At 38.6% G+C, this 25,013-nt stretch overlaps 2 protein-coding genes and 1 long non-coding RNA gene across 29 annotated transcripts in view; 1 reads left to right on the top strand and 2 right to left on the bottom strand.

The window, feature by feature from the left end:
* The window catches only part of neb (nebulin), a 67,811-nt gene extending 54,082 nt beyond the window's left edge, over positions 1-13,729 (bottom strand). For 23 of the 27 annotated variants that reach the window (XM_044215772.1, XM_044215776.1, XM_044215769.1 and 20 more), the window contains exons 1-22: positions 13,640-13,729; positions 12,809-12,909; positions 12,368-12,460; positions 9,167-9,211; positions 8,135-8,242; positions 7,816-7,923; positions 7,388-7,492; positions 7,195-7,299; positions 6,973-7,077; positions 5,898-6,002; positions 5,248-5,352; positions 5,046-5,153; positions 3,140-3,256; positions 2,543-2,644; positions 2,346-2,453; positions 2,129-2,233; positions 1,917-2,015; positions 1,187-1,291; positions 950-1,057; positions 702-815; positions 387-584; positions 129-236 (exon numbers count right to left, since the gene is read on the bottom strand). In XM_044215772.1, the coding sequence (XP_044071707.1) occupies positions 129-236; positions 387-584; positions 702-815; positions 950-1,057; positions 1,187-1,291; positions 1,917-2,015; positions 2,129-2,233; positions 2,346-2,453; positions 2,543-2,644; positions 3,140-3,256; positions 5,046-5,153; positions 5,248-5,352; positions 5,898-6,002; positions 6,973-7,077; positions 7,195-7,299; positions 7,388-7,492; positions 7,816-7,923; positions 8,135-8,242; positions 9,167-9,211; positions 12,368-12,439 (2,130 nt within the window). In that variant the 5' untranslated portion in view covers positions 12,440-12,460; positions 12,809-12,909; positions 13,640-13,729. The remainder of the gene's footprint in view (positions 1-128; positions 237-386; positions 585-701; positions 816-949; positions 1,058-1,186; positions 1,292-1,916; positions 2,016-2,128; positions 2,234-2,345; positions 2,454-2,542; positions 2,645-3,139; positions 3,257-5,045; positions 5,154-5,247; positions 5,353-5,897; positions 6,003-6,972; positions 7,078-7,194; positions 7,300-7,387; positions 7,493-7,815; positions 7,924-8,134; positions 8,243-9,166; positions 9,212-12,367; positions 12,461-12,808; positions 12,910-13,639) is intronic. The other 4 variants (XM_044215785.1, XM_044215773.1, XM_044215771.1 and 1 more) reach the window with 4 other exon arrangements.
* LOC122885112 lies at positions 13,241-16,420 on the top strand. Its single transcript, XR_006380047.1, has 3 exons — positions 13,241-13,422; positions 13,520-13,729; positions 14,865-16,420. It is a non-coding gene; the product is annotated as an uncharacterized LOC122885112 (long non-coding RNA).
* Positions 16,421-17,644: 1,224 nt separating this feature from the next.
* On the bottom strand, positions 17,645-24,800 carry arl5a (ADP-ribosylation factor-like 5A). Its single transcript, XM_044215804.1, has 6 exons — positions 24,419-24,800; positions 19,958-20,018; positions 19,649-19,796; positions 19,094-19,177; positions 18,489-18,640; positions 17,645-18,294 (listed from the first exon to the last, which is right to left on the bottom strand). The coding sequence occupies exons 1-6, from the start codon at positions 24,462-24,464 to the stop codon at positions 18,246-18,248; spliced, it is 540 nt and encodes a 179-aa protein (XP_044071739.1). The 5' UTR covers positions 24,465-24,800; the 3' UTR covers positions 17,645-18,245.
* Between the last annotated feature and the right edge of the window lie 213 nt (positions 24,801-25,013).

Raw genomic sequence — 25,013 nt, 5'->3', positions numbered from 1 at the left:
GTAAATTAACGCACTGTGTGACATATCCTACCAGCTATCAAATATGTCTTTTTTTCAATGTCAAGAGAGAATTTGTAAAGAGAGGTAAAGTGTACAGGAAGACCGAAGTGATGCTGTTGCACACATACCTCACTAAGGATCTCAGCAGCTTTCTTATTCTTTTCCACCTCCATGGAGCCATAGGTGACCCATGGGGTACCCTTGGTATAGTTGTTGTAATCAGACTTGTACTCATTCTGAGATGCCAAAAGACAAAAAAATTCAAATGGGGTCACTGAATACATATTTAATCTCATAACAACCTTGCAAGTACAGATTTATATTTTGATTAAAACCAAAAACCAAACTGTCAGCAATAAGACGTTGTAAAGTCTGTCTATACTTACATCACTCTGGATGATGTTGGCTTTCTTGGCCAAGTCCAACAGCACACTGTCATGGGGAAGGAAGTAGTTAGTGCTGATGCTCCTATACCCAGCCATGCTGGCAATCCCCTGGGATTTCTTGGCCAAGGTGACTGACATCATATCCAGTGGTGTATGGTACTTGGTCTTTATCTTTTCATAGTTCTTTTTATATTCACGCTGTGGAGATATCAGTAGGAGATTGTTCAAGAGTGCCCTCTTATCTCAAGTCTAATACATTAATATTAATAATAATAAATAAATAATTTAGTCCATCACAGCAAGCTAATGGCTCACATCACTCTGGATTTTGGCCACGTGAACGGAGTGCAAGATCTTTGGATCGTCATTAATGCTGAGGGCTCCAACCATCTGTCCTTTGTTCTTCTCATACTCTTTCTTATATTTAACCTGCAAAGAAGAGCAAAAGGTTATCAATAAGTAGATTAATAAAAAAGTAAATGGTTACTAAAAGTAACTGACATACAAAGCAAGCAAGACATACTGAAATCATAATATTGATGCTGATATTGTAGCTTACTTACATCACTGGCAATGTTTGTGTGAGCACGGGCAGCAAGGATCGAGATAGCATCGCCCCTGACCTCAAACTTTTTCGCTTTAGATTTCTCCCAATCATACTTATAACAGTTCTGGAAGGAGAAAATCATGTCATTCAGGAAATTAAAAATGTACACTAAATTAAAGCTGACAGCAAGTCAATTCAGGTGATTGCTAGAAATGAAGGTGGAAAGTGGACAGTATTATCAACAGTTACTTACATCACTGAGGTTAAAAGCGTTAACTCTTGACTGGATGAAGAAGGGATAGTCTGGGGGCAGACTGTTCTTGAACTTTGTTTCCTCATACTTTGCTTTGTAGTTCAACTACAAAAAGAAAAAAGTGATAAAATGATGTTTTATTAAAAAAAACTTTTCATTTCCTTCTCTAGTCATAGAGTACTGCTCGTTCTACAAGTACAGCAATTTCAAGACAGAAGTTTAGATGAAGTGTTATTTGATTTTCTATCACTGGAGGGCAGCAGTGTATTGGCTGGACTCTATCTGAGATATATTGACTCCCTTTCCCTGCCTCTCCAGCCGCTCTCTGATCACAGGGGTTTATTCTGGGCCAACTGAATGCTTGTTGCTATTTATACTACAGAGAGATGGCTCTCCAGTTTCCATGGTGCCCACAGAAAGACAGCTGGACTACGTGGATGATTGGGCACAAGGTGATCTGCATATCTAGGAGAATTTGATCTAGAGCATTAGCTGCCGATTGTAGTAATTTCAGTCAATAAATGGACAATATAAAAAACAAGTATGTTCACGGCAACCTTATATGAATCACTTATATGATTTATGTGAACATACAGTTAGAAAGAATTCAAATGATAGTGATGTAATATTACCCTCCAGTGCTGATCCAATGGAGGTTTATGAGATATATATGGTACCAATTTCAATTCTATTAATATTAATAGGAGGTGGTCCATGCAGTCATACATACGTCACTTAGCTGCTTGGCGTTGATGGCGGCTTGAACCAGAACTGGCGAATCCACCACTTGTGTAAATTTCACTGTGTCTGGATGTTGCCGGTAAGCTTTCTGCAAACCACAAGATAGAAACATTTTGTGACATACATATGAGTATACCAAAACAATAGAAATGGGAATCTGTTCTGCTGCAAAGAAGCATTTTATTAGCCAAGTCTACTCACATCGTTACACTGTTGAAGCTTCTTCGTAGCTTCATATTCAGGCGTAATTGTTTGAGGGAAGAAGCATCTTGATTTAATGTCTTCATAATCAGCTTTATATAATTGCTGCAAGATAAAATATGCTAATTGTGAGGAAAGATATAATGAAGTATATAATACATTTTTACATCAGTAATTTAATTTAGAAAAATGGAAAGGAAGATGCACAATGATTTACCTCATTCTTCATTTCCTCAACTTTCTGGCAGTGAAGCATGTAGAGATCTTCATAGCTGCCAATGTAGTGGCCCTTCACCTCGTTTTCATACTTATCTTTGTAACGTGCCTAAAAAAATGTATCGAAATGTTTTTTGTTTTTTTAAAGAAATTGGTTTATGATAAAATAAAGTCTTTTAACTCATAGATTATTCTTACTTCAGTGAACCGTTTAAGTACTGAGTCCATCTGAAACTTGGGCGTGTCACAGTAGTTGATGCTGAAACCCCTGGATTTCTCATAGCTGGCCTTGTATACTTTCTGCAAAGAAGATATAAAACAAATGATGAACAGAAAAATCGCATATAAAATAGAACCAGTAACTCAAATAAGCAAACATTCAAAAACACATGAACAGCTAAACAAATCATCTGTCCATATGGTACATGAAAGTGGATGTCAAACTCACGGGCTAACTGCAAATATGTCAGTAAGACTGTTAACTTGATTCAGTTAAATCCTTTTCAGCACCAGCTAACTCACTGTATGCAAAAGGGTTCTGAGAGTGACTTGCAGATGGTTTAAATAGCACCACTAATATGAGATCCACTTAGAGGAACAAAATAACACCCACAACCACCGCAATCATTTTTAGCAGTCACCTCATTTTTTAGCTGACGGTCTAAATTGTTATAGTACTACTGTACTACTTCTAAGATTTTATCATTTGTTTTCCCCAAAATATCATCTATCATCTTTCATAAAACCAGCTGTGATCGAAAATTCCTTTCTACATAGTGTACTTTAGACACCTACATCACTGAGGATGGTGCCAGCATATCTGAGCTGTCTGAGGAGAGGATTCTCTGTGGCGGGGAGCGTGTTGTAGTCAGACTGCGCTTTATTCTTCTCGTATTCCTTCTTGTATTGGACCTGAAAACAGAAACATGGAGAATACTGTGAGTAAGAAGAAAACAAAGTGTGTTGATGAGGTTTATTCACATGGTTGGCACACTGACTCATATACCATAACGTTGGTACAGTCATGTTGGAACAACACGTGTGTCTTCATCGTTTCCTAAAATAACGCATGTTTGCATTGTGTGTGAATGTGTGGGTGGCTATGAGGTATTCAGTAGCTGAAAAGCCTCTTCACATCTGATCACCTCTGATATGTTGTTACTGGGGACCAGTGGTGGAAGAAGTACTCAGATCTTTTACCAAAGTAAAAGTACCAATACCACAAAGCTCCACCGTAAAAATACTCCATTACAATTAAAAGTCCTGCATTCAAAATACTAATTAAGTAAAAGTACATAAGTATTATCAGCAAAATGTAATGAAAGTATCAAAAGTAAAAGTACTTTTTCTACAGAAAAATGGCTCCTGTGACTGATATATTACTACACAAGACATTATATTGTCAATACTGATGCATCAACGCAGCATTCTACTGTTGTAGCTGCTCGGTGGAAGGTGGAACTAGTTTTAACTACTTTATACAGTTTGCTAGTTTAGCAAAGTGGTTCCCAACCTAGTGGTCGGGCCCCTCCCAAGGGTCACAAAATAAATCTAAGAGGTCATGAGATGATGAATGGGAGAGAAGAGAAGAAAAAACAAACATACACAAATTTCTATTCATTTTTTTGGATTTTTCTCTATATATAGTGGATATTTTTCCACTTTGGGCCTCAAACTGAGAAGTTTAGAGGGAAAATGTCTCCAACAACTAACAGACATGTGAAAACATAACAAAATAACCCTTTTTGCAAGGAGTTGCGGGCCAGAAAGATTGGGAACAATTGCTTTAATCTCTGATAATAGACTTTTTCTCACAGGGGACATTTTGACTTGTCACAGTAGGAGAAGCACAGGTGAAACTAGTAACATTAATAATGGCATCCACAGAGCTTTTAGAAAGGTGCGGAATAAAAGTACCACTTTTCCTAAAAGAAAAAGGTTATGATTGTGATTTAATAATTTTAAAAGTTTTGACAGGTCCAAAATGAATGTTTTGTTTATCTCTGTGTGAGATGTCTGATGTTTGGTTCCTGCTTCTAACAAGGCTTGTGAGCCAATACTATAACGACGTTGGTATCACGTGGTATTGTTGTCAGTTAGTGTGCAAAAAACAGACACTGACATTAGCACATATTAGCTAACTTAGCTCCGAACAACAATAACCCATAAAATTACACTTCTGCATATTTAAACAACAACTACCAACAGTCATAATCCTTAAAACCTTAACTAATGTGTTGTCATGGTTGCATTGTCAAAATTAGAAAAATAACAGCGTCAATCCCAGAGCCAGTTACCTAACCTTATAGTTCCCTCAAAAGGGGATTTAGATATGGGCCATGGTCCGACATAACCAGTGCAGTGGAGTATAGTATAAAGTATAAAGTAGCACGAAATGGAAATATTCAAGTAAAGTACAAGTACCTCTAAATTGTACTTAAGTACAGTACTTGAGTAAATGTTCTTAGTGACTTTCCACCACTGCTGGGGGCTAGTGAAACTACACACTCAATTTGTGCAGTAACAATGAATTGAATGTAGATCTCTCACAATACAGTGTGTCCCTGCGTCAGGGTGGACTTTGTGTTGACTCACACTCTGCTCTGAGACACGGGTCAACTCTCTATCGTGTCTTCCACATGAGATAGGACCTATAAAAATACTCCAATACCTTTGTGTGTGTGTGTTTGTGTGTACTTACCTCACTAGCAGCAATACGAGCCTTCTTGTTTGCGTCGTAAACGGGCGTGTCTGTTTGCATGAAATAAATTTGGTCTTTCATATCCTCAAACTGTTGTGTGTATTTTCTCTGCATAGAGAAGAGGTCAACGGTTAGATACAGAAAAATGACAAACTTATACCATTCTGAAAATCCTGCCCCTGATGTAGGAGTTAGCTCTTACATTGCTGAGGTTGTCCATCGCCACCCTGGCAGTGGCTACGTCGAAGTATGGCGTCTCGCACCATTGACCCTTCACATTTTTATTGTAATCTTCCTTGTACTTCAGCTGTAGAAAACAAATAACAATCAACATTAGAAGATGTATTTTACATATGAAAGATCATGTTGTAGAGTAATATGTGGTGGCCAGTAATATGTTTGGTAAAACACATTGGGAATGACTGGAATCCCTGTAATTTCAACCTATTGTTGGCCTCTCCCTTCCAGCTTAGTGTGGCCAGTAAAATCAGAGAGCAGGTGGCCAGTTATCCCTAGCAGTGGCTCGGGTTGGTTGGTCTCTGAGGGCCCTGTTTCCAAGTAGGTGCACTGTGCAAAGTTTCTAAGAAGCAATGAGGTTTAGTATTCTCCTGTGCTCATTTGGTGTTGTGATGAAACGTCCTGAGTGGAAGAATATTAGTTGACCCTTAAGAGAAGGTAGAATGGGCTTTTGTCTCTGAAATCAAACTGGCAGTCCATCATGATGGGGAGGGAACTCAGAGGAGTTGATGTGCCTGGCAATAACTGATACCTGCTCCTAACAAACTCCAAACACTCCACAGATAATGTATGACACAATGTGTCTGAGAGCCAGTTTAAAATTGTTCAGCTTACATCACTGCGCTGATGGGCCACTCTCCTGGCCAGCTCCACTTCAGGAGGATCAGCTAAAGAGGTGAACTTGGCCATGTGCTTATCATGACCCTTCTTGTAGTGAATCTGTGGGGGCACACACAGAAGGAGGTGAAATTTAATGAGGTGGTTAATTCTTCAATATCAATTGTTGACTTTAGTGCACAGTCTGCCTCACACAGATCATATCTACATTGGCTGCTGACTTTCCTACATTAGCAGGTTAAATGCAATTGTGTTTAAAAGGAGCAATGTCAGTGGAAATTGCTACATTTGATACATCTGACTCAGCACATACAAATGGATCCTGAAAGGGAAAAAAACAATATAAAGGTGGGGAAAATGTGCTTGCCTGTGTGATTGATGCTGAATGGCGATCTGCTCAGATGAATAAAAAAAGCGCACTCTCATGACTGTCTCCATGTTGCCATATGGCTTGAAGTCAACGTTTACATCATTTTTTTAGAATTAACCATGTGTTAGATATTCTACATTGTTTCATATCAGAACACTGCAAGAAATGGCACCAAACAACAGTCATTGATGAAATCACTGGGGTGATATGGATAAAATCCTATGTCGTGGAATATATAATATTATGATGATATAGTATATTTACTGGAGATTCAATAAAAAAAAAAACTGTTTATAGATAAATAAACCAGATATAAATGTCTACGTTCAGCTATTCCAGTGAATTAAATACTTGACAAATCAAGGTATTTGATCACATTGACACAAAGAAATTCTGTAACTCCAATATTGCAGTCCCTCTCATTGATTTGCACTGTTGCTTGCCATGGCCTAATAAAGCCAGACATATTAAAGTGAGAGCTGCCTCGGTTTAAAGGGTATAGCAAACTCTTTGACAGTTGACCAAACTCTCATGGTATATATTATCATCTTGCCCAACCGTAGAATCACTAAAAAATAAGATGTCACAATTTTGTGGTTTTTTTATTTAAACCACACACAGCTCCAAAATCTGAATGCTGGACAACACGCATTTTCATTTTCTGCAGTTGAAAACTGGGTGTTGTCAGGAACCTCAACTTACATCACTGAGAACCTCCTGAGCCTTGGCCACCCTGCGCAGCTCAGGGCTGTCACTGTAAGGATAGAACATGGTCTTCTCTTCATCCCAGGCCTCAGTGTAAAGTTTCTAAAGTAAAAGACATGTTTTATATTAAATACTACAATCAGATGTTTTTTCTAGTGTCAGAAAAAAAAGCTCTTTTTGGACATAAAATTCAGTGCTTGAATGCCACATTGTGCTTACTTTGCTGTAGTTAGCAGCATTCTTCACAGCCAGGACCAGCTCAGGAGCATCAGGAGGCAGCAGGTACCTGTCCTTAGTCTCATCCCACTTCTGTCTGTACAGAACCTATAAGAGAAAAGCACCATTGGTGTTAAACATTCAAATAATTTATTTTATATATCATGGTATACTGTTATAAGTTCAAGTAACTCACCTTGCTGATCAGTTCAGATACACGCTTGACGTGGGCGACCTCTTTGGCCTCACCATCATACAAGCTTGTTGTCCTAGTCTTATTTCCCTCCATGCGGTATTTAACCTGGTGGCGATACGTGAAATTTCTTATTATTGATGACGAGAGCAAGATCAAATCAAGTTTGAGGAACTGAGTTTTCATTGTATCTTCATCTTTCTTACACCTTAATTTACCCAAAGAGAAAATCACAATGAATTTGTTCAGCATCTCAGCTCCAAATTCATGCTGTCACACTCAATCTATTGCTGGCCACAGAATAGTTTCATTTAAGTAATTTTACAAATGGGATTCAAGCCAGCAATCTTCCATTCCAATAACCTTCCAACCCTCATCCTTAAACTTTAACATGATTTGGGGGGAAATATCACCACAGTCCTCAGTAGTACCTCGCTAAGCTGCTCCTGGGCCTTCCTGATGCGAATCATTTCAGGGCTATCAGTGATGATGGCAGGAGGCGTCCCTCTGGACATGTCGTAAGCTTGCCGGTACTTGTTCTGTCAAGAAGAGCAATAGTCATGATATACACTGCAATCACTGAAAATATCATGTTTGAAGTAACAGTAAAACTTAAATACAAATATTCAAATGAAAGGGAACTATCTGATTTAAATACTTCATTTCCACAACCAAATACTGCTAAAGTAAACAAAATAGGGACTAGAGTTAAGTATTGATTTTGACCCAAAACCCAAACTTGTTGCTTACGTGGCTGAACTGCTCCAGCATCTTCTGGCTGTGGGCCAGGTATGGAGTCATGAACTTGGAAGTATCCACCTTGACCTTCTTCCTGACTTTCCTGGTAGGCAAGCCAGACTTGAGGAGGACGGAAGGAAATACAATTAACTATCCAACTAACAAAATGGCCTAGGTTCCTTGATTACAGGAAACATATGTGCCAGGAAGTAAAACTACATCCACTTATAACAGGGCTGTGAAGGACTCAGTGAAATTATAACAAAACAAATTATGGTTTATTAAGGTATTTTGCAACTGTAATGCAAATTTGTTGATTAAATAATGATCTGATCTTGTCAAGGTGAAGAGAAAACACCTTAGCAAATTGATATTAATTTGTGTAAGTTTGCAGTGTACCTATTACTCTAATAACTCACCTTCAATAATTGAAGTGATTCAAGTCAAGACTTACAGGGATATGAATGAATCAGTAAAATATTCTACATGGAACTCAGGTAGTTAGGATAATGACATGATTATGCACTGAGATAATACTAGATGAAGGGTGACTGAAGGACAAACAAAACCAACACAAGGGGAAGCGCTCAATATACAGTAACACCTACAGTATCTATAAGCATCTTGCGCTACATGCAATGCCGGGCTCAGCAACATGAGGGTTACAGTATATGATCTGTTGGGAAGTAAAGTCACAGGGAGCTAAATTACAAGAAGCAATTAACTGCCCAAAAAGCAGCCATTTTTTGGTTGGAAGTCACATAAAAATGCAGGATTGGCCAAAAAATGTTTTATTGTAAATTGCTGAAAAAGAGTTTAATGTTCATGCAGCATTTTAATTGATTCCTTGCAGCATTACTAACTTTAAAGGTTTTAACATAAAAACCTGCAAAGACTCTATGAGACTATGCCTTCAATGAAATAACCAGACAGCAGATTATCCATACAGGCATGCAGACAAGGAGGGGGATGCACCATTGTCAAGACAAGGGAGGGGTATCTTATACTGTTTGAACTGTTGTCCCTTGGGAGGAGGTGCTTTACCTGAATGAACTGACTCTTTTGCTCAGTGACAGTCGTCGTTGTAATCTGCTCAACATATTACAAATATAGGACACACTCTGGGGTTTCAAAACTGCCAGCACAAGTTATGGGAGAAACAGCACAGTATTTTTTTCTGGATCGAGGGTGATTTTTCGACAGCTCTGGTGCTCATCACTTGACACTTCCAGTACAATAAGTAGGAAATCACTCTACGCTGCATCACATTAGTAGCTGTTCTATCAAATGTCAGATGCAACTGCATCAAAGCAGAGAGTGTTGTCATCAGTGATCTTTGCTCTAACCTGAAATAAACTGATTCCTTCTCCACTCAAATAGTGTCACTGAAAGAAAGGTAAAATCCTCATTGTTGAATATACTGTAATTGTGACTGCAGTCTAATTAAGCTTGTATTCTACAGAGGAAAGAGAAGCATTAATAATCTCTACGTCATGTTAGCATGACCGCTCAAACTCTTTGACCAAGTCTATAAACACCAGGCACTCACATGACAATAATTCTATTCTTATTTTTTATTTCATAGACCATTGTTCCTGTTATCAGTTGCTACAGCACACAGAAGTACACAGACTGTTTAGACTTTTTAGCTTTATAATCGCCATGTCTCCTCACACACAGCTCTCATGGGTTTAAAGGACTGGTCCACCCAAATTACAGATTTTCAAACAGATTTTCTCACTTACCTCTAGTAAAATCTAGCCATGCAGATAGTTTTGGTTTCATTTTAAAACATTTTAACTCCAACATAGTGAAGGTGAATGAAATTTCATATGTTGTGCTCACAGCATTGAAGAATGGAATTTTAAAAAATCGACAGCGTCTTGAATTTCTAGAAACAATGTCCTTGTTACTCTGAATAATCCACAGAACACAGGTGGATTATAAACAGTTTTCTTAGGAACTATTTTCTTCCTGAATACAAAAGCTGTCGACAGTTGTTTCCATGGATTATCCAGAGTAACAATTATGCTCTTTCTGGAAAGATGCTGTGGACAGCACAAATGACATCCCATTCACCTCCATTGTACTGGAGTGGAGGCAGAAATCTCAGAGATTTTTGGATATCCCTATGCTTATAATCTGGGTTTATAATCAAAAGTTTCTGCATGGTTAGATACCACCTGAAGTAAGAGAGATAACATGTTTTTTTGTAAATTGGGAAAAACCATCCATTTAAGGGGAAAACGTTCTTTTTCAATCAAGTACCTCAGACTACAGTAACTGACAGTATTCCCACACATAGCATACCTTTCCATGAATAGCCCGTCTAACTTACAGCCTGCCTGAATTACCCTCTGCTTAGGAAATATCACAGTGAAACATTTACAGTCCCATAAGGTTAAACAGTTTGAGACATGTGGCTTTGGAAGCTAACCACTAATCCCTCAAATCTACCAGAAATCTAGGAATAACCAGAGCTGAGAGAAAGAACATCTCAATCATTTTGATCAACATTTGTAAGAGGCTTCAATATCTGAGTCTATCAGACAGGAGAGAACCATAGGTGTAAATGAAACCACCATACTACACATCCCTACAAAGCAATGCAAAAACAACCTCTCTACCACCCATCATGTAGTTTTTCCATGCATCCGCATCTCCTAAGCAATTTCTAGCACTGTGACATTAACACGCCCAAGGCTATCAGAGTGTGATTTACAGCACAGTGGCTCATCTCGTTTGCCCCCCTCTCGCTTTCTCTCCCTTAACTTCTCCCTCCACTCCATCTCTCTGCCAATGTGCCGTAGATGTCCACTTCTAAATTTGTCTGAATGCCAGACAGAGAACTCTACACTCCACCCTTTAATGACCTCATCTTTTAAGTTAATATGAAGAAAATACTCATGATCATAATGATTAATGAAGTAGATCATTATCAAATAAAACTTCTAAATAACTACACTCATTTTGCAATTATTAGATAATCAAACTAGGTCTAAATTCTTGTGAAGGTATTGTGTGTTTTTAACTATATGCATATTTTCATATATGACCTGAACAGCACTATGTTTCTCCCCATTCTGTAGATTAAATAAGAAGCCGTCTTACTATTTACTCAGAACAATGCAACTTTTCTCCACAGTGTAGATGAAAGTGCTAGTGAAATCAGAGTGTATTGATTTTGTGGGTATCCATCAGTCCCACCTCCCAAACGATTTACATCTTTGCAGTAAAGATGGTAAATCTATTTGAAACAGTTGATATGTTATATGGGAGTTAAATGATAACTGATTGCTTGGTGTGATTAGCTAATATTGTGACAGCCAAAAAGAATCATTCAGACTCCCCTATAAGATATCAGCGATATTAAGTATGAACAAATACGAGACTAACTTTAATCCTATTTCACCAGGAAATATGGGATTAAACTGTTAGCCTTCTGTTTTCACTCTTCCATAGGCCACTGACATGGAGACCTTCAGCGACATAATAATTCATACAGAAAATGCACTCGAAATGCAGCATAAAAACATCCTGAATGAATATTTGATCAGTAATGAATACCAAATTATATGATTGATGTCAAATGTGATGAAGATTTTCATCAAAACAATCACCATTGTAATTTTGGTACAATTACAGCAATGCAAAATGTGTTCATCGATAAGTTAGACATGTTGGAGATAGCTGATGGTCTGCTAAAAATACAATTAAATGAATGTTGTAAAGTCATCTGCAGGAATCTGTGGAAATAAAGACTTTATCTTGTGCATCTGGCACTTGTGTAATGTGTAATGTCACCAGACTATTTATAATGTTGTGTGGCTGTCTGCCATAAGGCAGGGCCTCTGGTAAAGGTATCTGTACCTTTATAGAACAACAGAAAATGTCCCAATATTATATCTTCAATTTGAAATAGTTTGGATTTATAGTTGGCTGTTAAGGGAAATCCAGGACTTAAAACCCATCTGAAGGTGTTCGTCTGAAACAGGATCCCCCAGCAGACATGAATGACTGGTTCCATGAATTGCTGACTGGAGGGGCTCACTAACTTAACTATTCATAGGGCCTGCCACTGGACCTGCAGATCCTGTAGATAACCTCAACCTACTGAATCAAATGAAATCATATATTTAGGCTGGAAACAATGAAAACTAATGAAGTATAATAATCAAAGACAAAAAAAGCAGTCTTGCATTTTACAATTAATGTACATAACCCAGTGAGAAGATGTCCACTTACCTCATCCACAATCTCCTCCTCCTCCTCCTCATATTCCTCATATTCCTCATATTCCTCCACAATTTCCGTCATAATTGGACGGTTTTAGAGGCTCTATACAAAACACAGATGAAATTTTCAGGCATTCATTATTTAAACTCTTAATGAACAAGGTTTGACCTCATAACCTGAAAAGCATATCTAATGGGGAAGCATACAACATAAAAGTGTAGCAGCGTTAACTTAAATGTTCTATCAGTAGCACCAAATCACAATTTCAAACAGCATATACTGGGGCTTAGACAAGACACCAAAGGACAACTGCACCAGTGATATTTTAGGATGCTGCCAGCCATCTCCTGTTGAACCCAATTACCCTATTCAAAAATAGGACTAATAAACAGCAATGCTAGAAAAATATAACACCAACATAATGATGTTAAACCAATATGCATGCCATACCAGCAAAGGATTCCCGCAGTATTTCCTGACAGTAAGGAAGCCTCACTTGCCATCCACTAGGGTCTCAAACTGATAGTCCAACTTTGTGATTTGCCCCAATCCTAAACAAAGTAATAAAAATGTGTGAAACACCTCACAAACTGTGCAACAAGTGTAAATCAATTACGCAGGGAGAAATGCAGATTAGGAAGGTGAGAGAGTGGATTATAACAGGCCTCTGCTTCTGAATGTGTGACAGCCACCCCTCCTCCCTCACTTGCCACAACATAGCTCAAAGAACTGTGCCTCCTGGCTGAAGGTTGGCGACAGCTGCCCAACAGTGCTTCAGCTATTTGACATGTAAGCTAATGCCACAGCCTGATTGGTTGACTCTGTTTAGCAAATGGAGATGCAATGCCTTCTGAGGCTGCAGGTTAAATATAGGATGGCAGACTAACTACCTTTTTTTAGCACTTGATTGCCCTCTCTTTAAATTAAAACAGAATTTTCTCTGTAGAACAACAAGAGAAATATGTGGAACAGTTGAGGTAGAAGGACAAGCCAGACAGGTGCTGAGATTTTGGAAAGAAGACAAAATGGCCATGCTGCTGCTGAAATTTCAGATACATCCAAAGGTAGGCCTGGTCTGATCTTGCTTGAGTCAGTTCTGGATTGTTTGGTTACTCCTTCAATGTGCAGCAGAGCCTTTCACACTCCTTATTCCTCAATCAGCGGTTCTCCTGGATCCAGATGGCAGCAGAGGATGGGAATGATGGAAGTCCCAGTAGATGGAAAGCCATGCAGGGTGCAGAAAATATGGATATGTGTGCTTTTTCTCATTTTCTTGCTTACCAGTTATTTTAAAGTTTAATGGTCTTCCAAGCCGCCAAAGCCTCCCCAGCTTCCCTCCAGAGAAACACCAGGCGACAGCACACAGCTACGGTTTGTACCCAGGTTATCATGTGGCCGACACAGCCAATCACAGGCCAGTGTGCTCAGGTTTCAAAATCTAAATATACCTAAGTGATCCTTTCAGAAAAGAGCACCTGTTGAGGCTAATGCATCAGCGGTACAGTTATGAGGAAGGCAGTGGGGCACTGGTGGTGGGGGTCTCGAGAATACAAGAGTAATCAGTAAACAGTACTGGTAGTGACACTAGTGTGGATGTGTGTTGGTTGTGATGTTGCCAAATGCAGCTGTTTTTTTGTAAAAGGTTTGGAAATAGGTCTGACCACTGGTACGGATTGAGTATGAGCCTGTGAGGAGAAGGCCAGCTGAAGCCCCTGCAGGGCTGCGAGTGCCAGATCTGTTGAGGTCATCTGTTAGCTGACCCTCAGCTGGCTAGGTCCTGTCAAGAATCAGGTCAACATCAAACTGAGGAAAATAAGAAACAAGTACATGCCTCCATAGGTATGAACCACAAAGTAATAGCTATTAGTATTCCAAATGTGAGTGTATCTGAAAAAAGTTTGATAAATCACCAATGCCCCTTGGATTAAGGACAAAGCCTGTTAAAGAATAATGAGTCACCCAGGGCAAGTCTTGACATTTGCTTCAGTGGTAATGACAATTAAATTCAACCTTGTTCCCTTGTATGTTAACAAAACCTTAAAACAATGTAACCAACAGGTCAGCCCTAGATGCAGTCCTATATATATATTCACTTCATGTTATAAAATAGACCAGAGAAATTCCATTCAACCTCTCACTGCACAAGTGGCTGATACGCGGGTCAAAAAAAGCTAATTTTCAAATTGGTGAAGCAGACTGCTACTCAAGTTTCACATGATCCGAGTGCATAAAAAGTATTTGAGTTTTAAAAATACATTAAGAACTATTTCTAGATAACATACACCATACAGTTGAGGTCCAGTGGCAGCTATGATATAATTTAACAGCAATTTATGAATAAAGCTATGAGGCATATGGCATCAATTCTGAACATGTAGATACGGTGACACAGGACTTAAGACAAAAAAAATGAAAATGTATGTACCATATGTACATTTCCCCTCTTCAACTGATGTGCCTCTGTCTCTCTGGTATGTAATATCTTTGCTCTCACTCTTTGTGCCAGGAGCAGGGTGATACCCAGGGACCAAGATGGACAGCAGCAGCTGAGTGTCTCTCTCTACCTCTGGAAAGCGGTGATAGCCCTTTATTCTGTGATGCACTGGTCTCATTAGCAACATCACTAACCCATCTAATCTGCAAAATTACAAAATATGATTTCAAAGTGGTCCACCGACCTTCATCATGACAGGCATTCAATGTCTGACATTAAGGTCTCTGTGTTACCGTCTTGGAGATTTCTGCCTCCACCCAAATATAATGGAGGGGAATGATATTTTGTTTGTGGCAGCAGCACTGAAAAAAATTGACAAAACATTTAACAGCAACATGTTCTTCCAGAAACAATGCCCCAGCTGGATTATCCAGACCTCAGTGTCAACTTTTTTCATTGAAACTACTTTCTACTGAAGAAACAGTCCCTTTGAAAACTGTTGATGGCTTGTTAGGTGGATTAGCCTGAGTAACACAGAGACTGTTTCTGAAAAGAGATTCATTTTAAATAAACGTCATTTTCATTTACAATAATATCTCAAAACCTAGGCATATAAACTCATAACTATTTACATAACTAGATACCACTCAGTGAATCAACCTTTCAAACAAAAAATAAGTTTTGTTGAGTTTATGATAGGCATAAAGGATTTTTCAGGCTAGGAAACATTTGGTGCATTACATTTCAATTTCAGACAGGGTATCACAGACTTGATGATTCTAGCAGTCAAAAGAATGACTTCCCAATGCCAAGCACACCCGGGGAGGGGGCTACATGATGCTTAGTCACTGGAAAAAATGACTGATGACCAGTGAGACCAGAACACAGCTGCAGGATAGACAACCCCAACATAAACACTGGCAACTGTCAATCTTGGCCCACCAACACAGAGGACAAAAAAACAATGAATTCTAGTGAGGTAAGAGGTCTAAAATGAAATCAATTAGTCAATCATAGAATGCCTTTGCAAGAACAGGATAGGTTGCTGTTGACAATCAGGCAGATTTCCAGACAAATACAAACATCTGCACTGACCTTTCTAGCTCTATAAGAAGCAAGTGATGTCTTGGTCTAGTTAATGCTGGTAAGCAGGAGCTGGCTGATTGTTTGAGCAATCGAATGACTCAAATGACTATAATTTTTGTTATCACATATACGCTAAATAGTCTGTACTATTACACATACCTTCATTATTCGCAACATAAATTAGACCTGTGAAAACAGTATGTCAATCAACCGACTCAACTCTCCAGTCACTTCTTTGGGGTGATTATAGTGTCTGACACCATCGCTGATACATTACTCAAAATAAACTGAGGACACACAGGTCTCCTGTCCTGCACTGTGGCAAATGGACACAAAATGTACAGTATGTCAATGAGTTATTACGGACATAAACGTATTGTATGTCAGTTATTGATATTTTGTTGACTGGGTATTATGTGGGATGGCTTACTGCTACTATACTAAAATGTTTGCTCAAACTGAATAATAAAAAAGATTGGCATATGAAGATTGTTGACTGGTAACTATTCACAGATCACAGTGTGAAAATCGCAGCAGTAAACCCAACAACTCCAGTCTGATGTTTCAATTCAATAATGAAACATCATCAGACCAAGTTCACTATTGCGTGAGCTTTTAGGAACAATGACATAGTTGATATATCTGTTCAAACATGTACATCAATGAATGCAGAACCAATTTTAGGTGGGAGAGAAAGGAAAGAAGATGCACAATTTGACAAAAAAAAAGGACATGAGCTTCACGTACTAGGATTTTCCTAAAATATCAAGTGTTGGTGTTCATTAAATGATACCTCCACCTTTGTCAACAAGTTCCATTGTTTAGGTCCTTCTGCCCTTAAAGCAAAATTTGTAAATTTAAGACTGAACCATAGAGTAAATGTGCTGTAAAACCAAAACTGAGTTTAAAGAGGATCTCTGAAGACCTGCAGAGTTGGGTGATGCTTCTCTTGTGGACTTGTGACTTCAGGTGACCCTTATACACATTACACACAGTCATTTGATTCAATGTTAAAGTAAAAAATATTGATTAATGCTTTAATTCACAGTGAAAATGACTGCTCAAGGTTAAAAGGCATTTAAAGAATTGTGTTATTCAAAAACAAAAAGGCCAATATTCTGACTGGTACTTATCACACTGTATAAAAATATTAAAGTGAACCATATGTAGGAGCTGTTCGTGGGCTAGCTGTTACATGCAGCAAAACTAAAGAAAGTAGTAAACCACGACGAAAGGATAATCACAAGACCAAAGCATGTGAGAAAACATGTCATAGTGGTATTGTGGTTTCCACAGCATAGATGGCAAATTTAAGGATAATGGTAGGGATGTTTGCTGACTTTGTAAAAAGCAACTTCCTTATAGCAACAACAGATCTGAGGAGTCAAGACTATCAACTAAGTGAGGCACCACAAATGAGTGGAACAGTCTGGCTTTGGTTTGTGTTAGTTCTCATTAATTTGAACAGTCCCACTATTCAGTCCCTACTATTCTGCTGTGTTTTCTTCTCTTAACCACTCACTGTGTGCTGCTCACATTTTGGATCTGTTCTCTTCTCCTCTCTCTGAATCCCTCTGCTATCTTACTCTCTGGCTCACTCTTCTCTACTCCTGTGGCTGCTCATCAGAGACCATGAGCTCATGTGAAAAACTCTGCCCCCTAAAGGGCTAAAACACAAAACTCAATACAGTTCCATCTTAGCCCTAGAGAAAAGTAAATCATACAGAAGAAAGGTCACAAAGAAATACTCATTCATGACACTGCAATTCACCTGAAACTGATAAAAACACTTTATTTCACTGATTATTCATATGGACTGAAAGGAAGAGGGCATATTGTGATATTACCCTCCTATCTGCATGTTTCAGTCACCATCAACCATCATCGCTTTAACATTCTTCTGCAGGCACCACGTTAAAAGAGAATACTGGACTGTACACAAAGGGGGGCAATAAAAACCGCCACAGCCAGTCCGGCAATACTGCAAGGCCACCGTGGGCTGGACTCACACACAGCTGAAGAATAAGTCTCAATGTAGAGTTCAAAGTCAAACACTTTGCTGACCTCTGTGTTTTGCTGAAAGGAAAACCGTGCAGAAATTTCAGTTTAAATAATTTGAGTCTCTTTTGTTGTCCAATGTCCTTCTGAAAAGGTCATGTTTTTTGTTCTGAGTTCAGACGTCTTTTGTAAAATAAATTATCACAGAAGAATATAACGTCCTGGCAGCGGTCTGCCCACGTCAGCATCATAGGAAAGAGGAGAGGGCCATCCATCAACTGACCTCACCTCCATCCTCATTTCAAGCTCATGTATGGAGGCAGAGAAAACAAAGAGCAAGGGCGCACTCCTGATCAAAGTCAAAGGTCATCATCTCACACGCAGCCGTGACATCATCCACTCAAGACCCTGGCACAACCTGGAGGTAAACAAGACATTGGAAGAGAGAGGGACAGAAATGCAGATAGACAGGCATTAAGATAACATCTTTGTATATATACTGTATTAGAACAAAAGAAGGAACACTTTTCCTACATAAAAGCACATGGTATGAGTGCACACAAGTTTTTACAGTCTAATATAACTAAAGTCAGTAGGCAATGCAGTTCTCACCCCTCCCCAGTGAGGGCGCAGCAGGCCTGGATGTGCCACTGGTGGTCTTTGACAGAGGTAAGCTGGAGGCTCTGGGAGATCTCGGCCACAGACATGCAACCTTTCACATCCTGCTTGTTGGCAAAGATCAACAGCCCTGCCTTTTTTAAATCCTGGAGGGCAGATAAGTGACATCAAAAGAGGAGAGAGTAAAGAAATCAGAATCAGAAATCAGAATCAGAAATACTTTATTGATCCCCGTAGGGAAACTCTTTAAAAATATAGATTATTTCAAAGACACACATTATGTGTGTTAGGGTACACAAAATCACATTAACATTTCATGGAAAATGACTTTGATTGCTTTGACGCAAATGTTTAAGGTATATATTTACATACATAACTAAGAGGTTTGAGTTATAGATGAAAAAGCAGCACTTAGTGCATTAACTGATGTGCTAGTGTTAATTAATTAATATTATTCAGACTATAGACCTGTTGTGTGAAAGTGATTAACTGATGTATGGCAAAGATTCTGTCGAACTTTTGATACCAATTAGTGAAATAAACCATGGACATTTATATGAATACATGTAAAAAAAATTATATTTTTTCATGATACTCACTTCATGTGCTAGCATTCTATAGAGTTCCTCTTTGGTCACTGAGATCCTTTCTCTGTCTGTGCTGTCGACCACCACAATGACAAACTACTCAGAAAAGACAGAGAGAAATAACGGACAGTTAATAAAAAGAATACTGCATCTCAACTTTGCCAGATCATTTTTAACATAAACACATAATGTAAACAAACTCTCTCTTTTTTTTGGTTTGTTTTTTATGACCAAGGTACATAATAAGTGGAACATTTTACACTTAATATCAACTTGTCAGTGTTCTCTGGTGGACACTATGTAATGGTGACACTGTTTCTAAATTACCTATTACCTTACTTATCAAACCCACTTTGGTATTTCTGTACTGATATTTATTTTTACTTACTGGCCGACACATAAACCAATACGATATGTCTGCAATAAGCTAATATTGACTAATACATTGGCCTGGCCAATTTATCAGTCTAGCTCTAGTTCAAACAGTTCTACCTATTTTATTTGGATGCCAAAGGAAGCACCACAATTCTTTTTGATTAGCAGTGAGCCAACATAACCAGCTATTACCTCTGTGTTTGTGTAGTATGTATTCCATGATGACCTAAGGGACTCCTGCCCTCCAATGTCCCACATCAGAAAATGGGTGTTATTGACCACAATCTCCTCCACGTTGCTCCCAATCGTAGGAGAGGTGTGTACCACCTCATTCATTGAACTATAACATACAAAATGGGGGCAAAAAAACACTTTAGGTTGTGGGTGACACAATCAACATTCCCAAAATGATCTCATCCATTTATTATACATCACATGAACGGATAAAATTGTGAGGACATATAAAGAGGCTTACTGAAAGTGCTACATTTGGATACTTACAACTGGTAAAGAATTGTGGTCTTGCCAGCATTGTCCAGGCCCACAATAATAACTTTGTGTTCTGAAAGGCAATAAAGACACTTAAAAAGAATTCACACAGCTAACAGTGACATCAATATGTGGGTTAAGTGCTGGTGGCCGACTGATGTATGACTCTTATGTAAACTCAGCCAAGTAATCTGTTTAAAAGATGTCTTTTGATGTGGAACTGCATTGAGCGATTCAAACAACAGCCCTTTTGTGTTTAGCATTATCCTTCAGTACCAAATTGTGTAGCTTCACACATCAGTCCATGACGTTGACATTGTGGTGCTGTGAACATTGTACTTCCACAGCTACAGATGAGTTAGTGGGTGGTCTTAAGAAAGCTTGTACAATCAGGCTGAACCCAGCAGCAGCTGTGGAGATGGCATACATAGTCTCTTTCTCTCTCCCATACAAAGAAGTTTTGTTATAGAAGATATGACAACTAGGATGATTTTCTGTCTTGCTGTTGACACACTAAAAGTGACAAGACAATAGTAAGATGTCCTACAGTAAGCACAAGGATGGGATAAAGGTAATAGACGCAACATTGCACAGCATGAGGGATCAAAGTCCTGGTTGCTTTTCCATAAATCTTTTGCGACATACTACCTATCTTCAAACATCAATAGCAGTAAAGGCTCGTTTTTTAGAACTTAATTACATTTCCATGTTTCAGATCCTGTGACAACACAGAAGACAGATGAGGAACAAAGACTGGTTGGTGTTATTTTTTACGGCCAAAGTGAAACGAGAGCATGACAGAAAGAGAAAAAGCCCACATTCTACCTACAGTTTTCTGTTGCTATACATGTTTTTAAGTATGGCTTATCAGAATTATCTTATTATATTCTAGGTCTAGCCTAGAATCACACAACAAACCCATAAAGGCATGCATACTAGGGATGCATTTGGTCTCCTGCTGATAAGAGCTTCAGTACAGGGCAATGGCTCTAAAACTGACTTTCAGGTAGTTTTTCCAGTTTGTGAGCGTGTAGTTACAAGTTTTCAAGTATATCAAAATGCCATTGTATAGTTGTTGTTTTGAACATCAGGATGGTAAAGGGACTTCAAATAGATTTTTGGAAATGTTTTAAGTTTCCAAGTGGGTAACCTTGTTTTTTGGGCTAAGTACAGCCATGCAAGTTATGTCATTTATAATTAAGGTATTGTAGGTCTGTTAATTATAACTACTGTTTGCACAGCCTGGCATAACTCTCTGCTACTGCTTCTGCCAACCAACTCATCCAGCTTACATGGATGGCCCAAAGTTTGCAGGGAAGTTGGGAACTAGACAAAGCTATTCTCAAGAGAGCCTCATCTGATAATAGCTTTGGCAAGCAGCCACCTCATAACAATGAAGTATGTTTGATGTAGGTTCGGGCAAACACACAACAACAGATGTCACCTTGACTCTGAATGATGGGATACTTCCTAACAAATCACATAATCAGTCTGCTTTGTATACTGCTATGCCTTAGAGAAGAATATATATAATCTATTATCTGTTGTGTTCAAATGCACGCTTCTTTTTTCCACAGTGATATGAAACAGGTTCATAAATTTAAATGGAAGTGGGCAGCAATTCACTCCAGCCTTTAACAGATTGAGACAGTGAAGATAAATTTAACACAATGAAATGATTCATAAGATGTGCCCTATAATGTTTCTTCAGTGGAATGTATATAGAAAATACAGTGCTGGCCAACAAATACTTCTTCACTAACTCTAGTATATCCATGTAACTGGACCCATTTGTAAATTACCATAATTCTTAAGAAACTATACACAGCTGCCTCACCTTTCCTGTGTGGAATACACCTTAAAATTCAGTAAAATTAGAGAAAGTCTACGAGTATGAAATAGTATTTTCCGCCTGGTAAAACTTGATGCACGTACCACATTACCACATACAGTTAGGCTACAGCTATTACAAGAAAAACGAAAACCTTGCTAAACCTGAGGAAGTGATAGCAGCTGCAAGTTCAAACTGTGAGCCTTATCTATGCAACTGTACTATGATGAACCTAAACAAAACAAAACAGCTGTGAAGACAAGAAGTACTGGTATTTCAGCAAAAATATAGCTTTAGCAAACATAACAGACTGCATGCATAGACATAACACACAACTTACTACACTGTCTTCAGTACTTGGAGGTCACAAGTCAGTCTTGTGCTACTAAAATATCTTGTCTAGAATAAAAAGGTCATGCAGGTGCCAGTTAAGCTGCTTGAATGCATTTTAACTAAACAAACTGTTAACATCTTTAAATGCAGGCGGCACAGTGGTTGCTTGTGTTTCCTATAACAATTCAAAGTAGGTCTGCAACTAACGATTATTTTCTTTTATGATAATTCTGACAATTATTTTCTCTAGTAATTGTTTGGTTTAACAAATGTCTGAAAATAGTGCAAAATGCCAATCACAATTTCCCAGAGTTAAAGGCGACATCTTCAAATTGCTTGTTTTGTCCAACCAACAGTACAAAACCCAAAGATAATCAATAATTTAAAAAGGACTAAGAAAAACAGCAAATCTTCACACTTGAGAGGGTGGAACTAGCACATTTGGGGTATTTTTACTTGAAAAAATTATTTCAAATGACAATCAATTAACAATGCTGATTCATTTTCTGTCAATCAACTGATTGAGGAATATCCTAATTATTTCAACTGTATTTGAAGGACATGACGGTTAGATAAACTGGAAACTACATGGCTCATACTGTAAGTGTGAATGTGTTTGTCTGTCTATAGCTACAGGGTGTACCCCCACCTGTCGCCCAATGTCTGGGATAGACTGGGCTAGTCTCCAGGGTCCCCTATAACCCTGAACATAATACATGTTTTAGAAAATGGATAGAAATTGAAATGCTTTAGATCAAACGTAAGATCATGTGGCAGTCATCAGAAAGTCTGTGACTATAATGTTGAATCAGATTTTGCTACCATTGCCTGGAAGTCTTTTAACATTACACTGGACTGAATATGGATAACCAAGTTTGTAATGTCTAATCACATGTCCTCCTCACTGTGAATGAACTTCTGTTGTTCCACTGGGTTGAATCAATCAGCCGGGGACAGCCATGGTAAGACTTCCTGAGATTTGGAAGTGCAGCTGGGGCTAGATCCAGGGGTTACAACAAAAGCCTTACAGACTCCACTGACATGATGGATGGAAGCAAAATGGAGCAGAGCTCAGAGATGATCTAACAGAGGAAATGCTATATGATGACTAGCCAGACAACAAGATGGCAACAGCAAATAATTACAGTTTTAGCCAATATTTATCAGAGAGCAGTCAAAGGATGTTTGTCGGACATTTTAAGGAAATTAAATGTCGGATAGGCCAGCAACTAACAATTATTTTCATTTTCGATTAATATATCAATTACTTTTTCGATTAATCAATTCATTGCTTGACTATAATTTGTCATGTCCATCACAATTTCCTAGAGCCCAATGTGGTGTCTTGCCAAATTGCTTGTTTTGTCCTACCAAACAGCCCAAAATCTAAAGACAGTCACTTTACAATGGTACAAAACAGAGAAAAGCAGCAAGTCAAATTTCTGTTGACTAATCGATGGGTATGTAAAGAGCTGACATACCTTTCTGTCTGGTACTCTACATTGTACAATTTAGTTTACAGAAGTCACTGCCCCAGAAGCATTGTAAGATCTGAAGGAGATATAATGGACCTAGTTTACAGTATAATCTTGTTCACAGCTGACAGCCTACAGTATGCATGGCCCATGCCAGCTACTTTGAGTCGTGGCCAACTAAAACTGGATAGTGAAAACTGTAGTTATCCCTGTTTTAGAGAAGCCAAGCCAAGTGTGTGTGGATGTTGGGTTACCTGCATTCCTGTCATTACACTGATAAGGTGATGTGATTACAATGGCAGTACAAAGTCAATGTGATTCACTCATATATTCTGCTGATGTGGATGACCACAGTGTGTTCTGTTTGTGTAGCCATCTCCAGTCATAATACCGGTCAACCCGGCTGAACACTGGACCATACGTCGGGACTCATGTTACAATGAGCTATCTGGTTACTCGTTCAAGATCACTAGCCAGGGATCGACTTGGTTTCACCTAACCTACCCCAGAGAGCATAAATAACCTAACACTAAGTTAATGCAGAAACGGTGAGCAGAGTTGGCAGAAAACGACATTCTTCACCAGTTAAAAGATGAAACAATATCAATAACGTTATCTACGCGGGGTAAGCGCAGTGGTAAAACGTATAAACATATACGGCGAACAACATTATGATGGGAAAATAAGACTTATAAACTGTGTAGAAAGCTGTTCCCCAGGCTAGTATGAACGGAGCATACCTGTCTTTCAAAGCGGGCCTTCTCTGACCACCATACTCACTTAGCTCTCATGTCTTCGACAGTTTCATGATAAATGTCACGGCACCATTCTTACCTTGGTGATTAAAAAGCCTCCATAGCTTTGTAAATAGTATTCCCATGGCTGACGATTAGGTTTTTTGATGCCAGCTTGTAAGAGTCCGCTGTAACTTAGCTAGCTAGCGTTGATGCTATTCAGTGCTCTCAACTTTACCTAGCTAGCTAGCTAACTAACTACACAAACGAAGGGCTGTTAAAGCTTTTAAGTACAACCGCCATACTTGTATGAATTCAATTCTTAATTATATCCCTCCAATAGGAAGTCAATTTAAGTCGCGACGATCAATGTATCGCCGAAAACAAAACCAAAACGTAAACCACTGTGGTACTGGTAGGTATCAGCTGGCTGTTGTGTGAAGTGCGCTGCGCTAGTTAGCTGTCAATCTTGCGCATGCGTACTTACACTGTCCTGTTGGTGCAAATTGTATGCAAGTGACTGAAAAGGATACCAATACAGCTAATAGCAATAATACAAATTATATATATATATAAACCTTTCAATAGATATATACTATATAAGAAGTTTACTAACTACACATTTTTTGGAAGAACACCATATATATTAATCATACTGCAATAATTTTCACATAAACTCGTTATTGACTAGTGCA

Source organism: Siniperca chuatsi, linkage group LG12 (assembly GCF_020085105.1).
Source record: "Siniperca chuatsi isolate FFG_IHB_CAS linkage group LG12, ASM2008510v1, whole genome shotgun sequence".
NCBI lineage: Eukaryota > Metazoa > Chordata > Actinopteri > Centrarchiformes > Sinipercidae > Siniperca > Siniperca chuatsi.
Note: the sequence above shows the minus strand (reverse complement) of the source record. Positions and strands in the feature narration are given on the sequence as shown.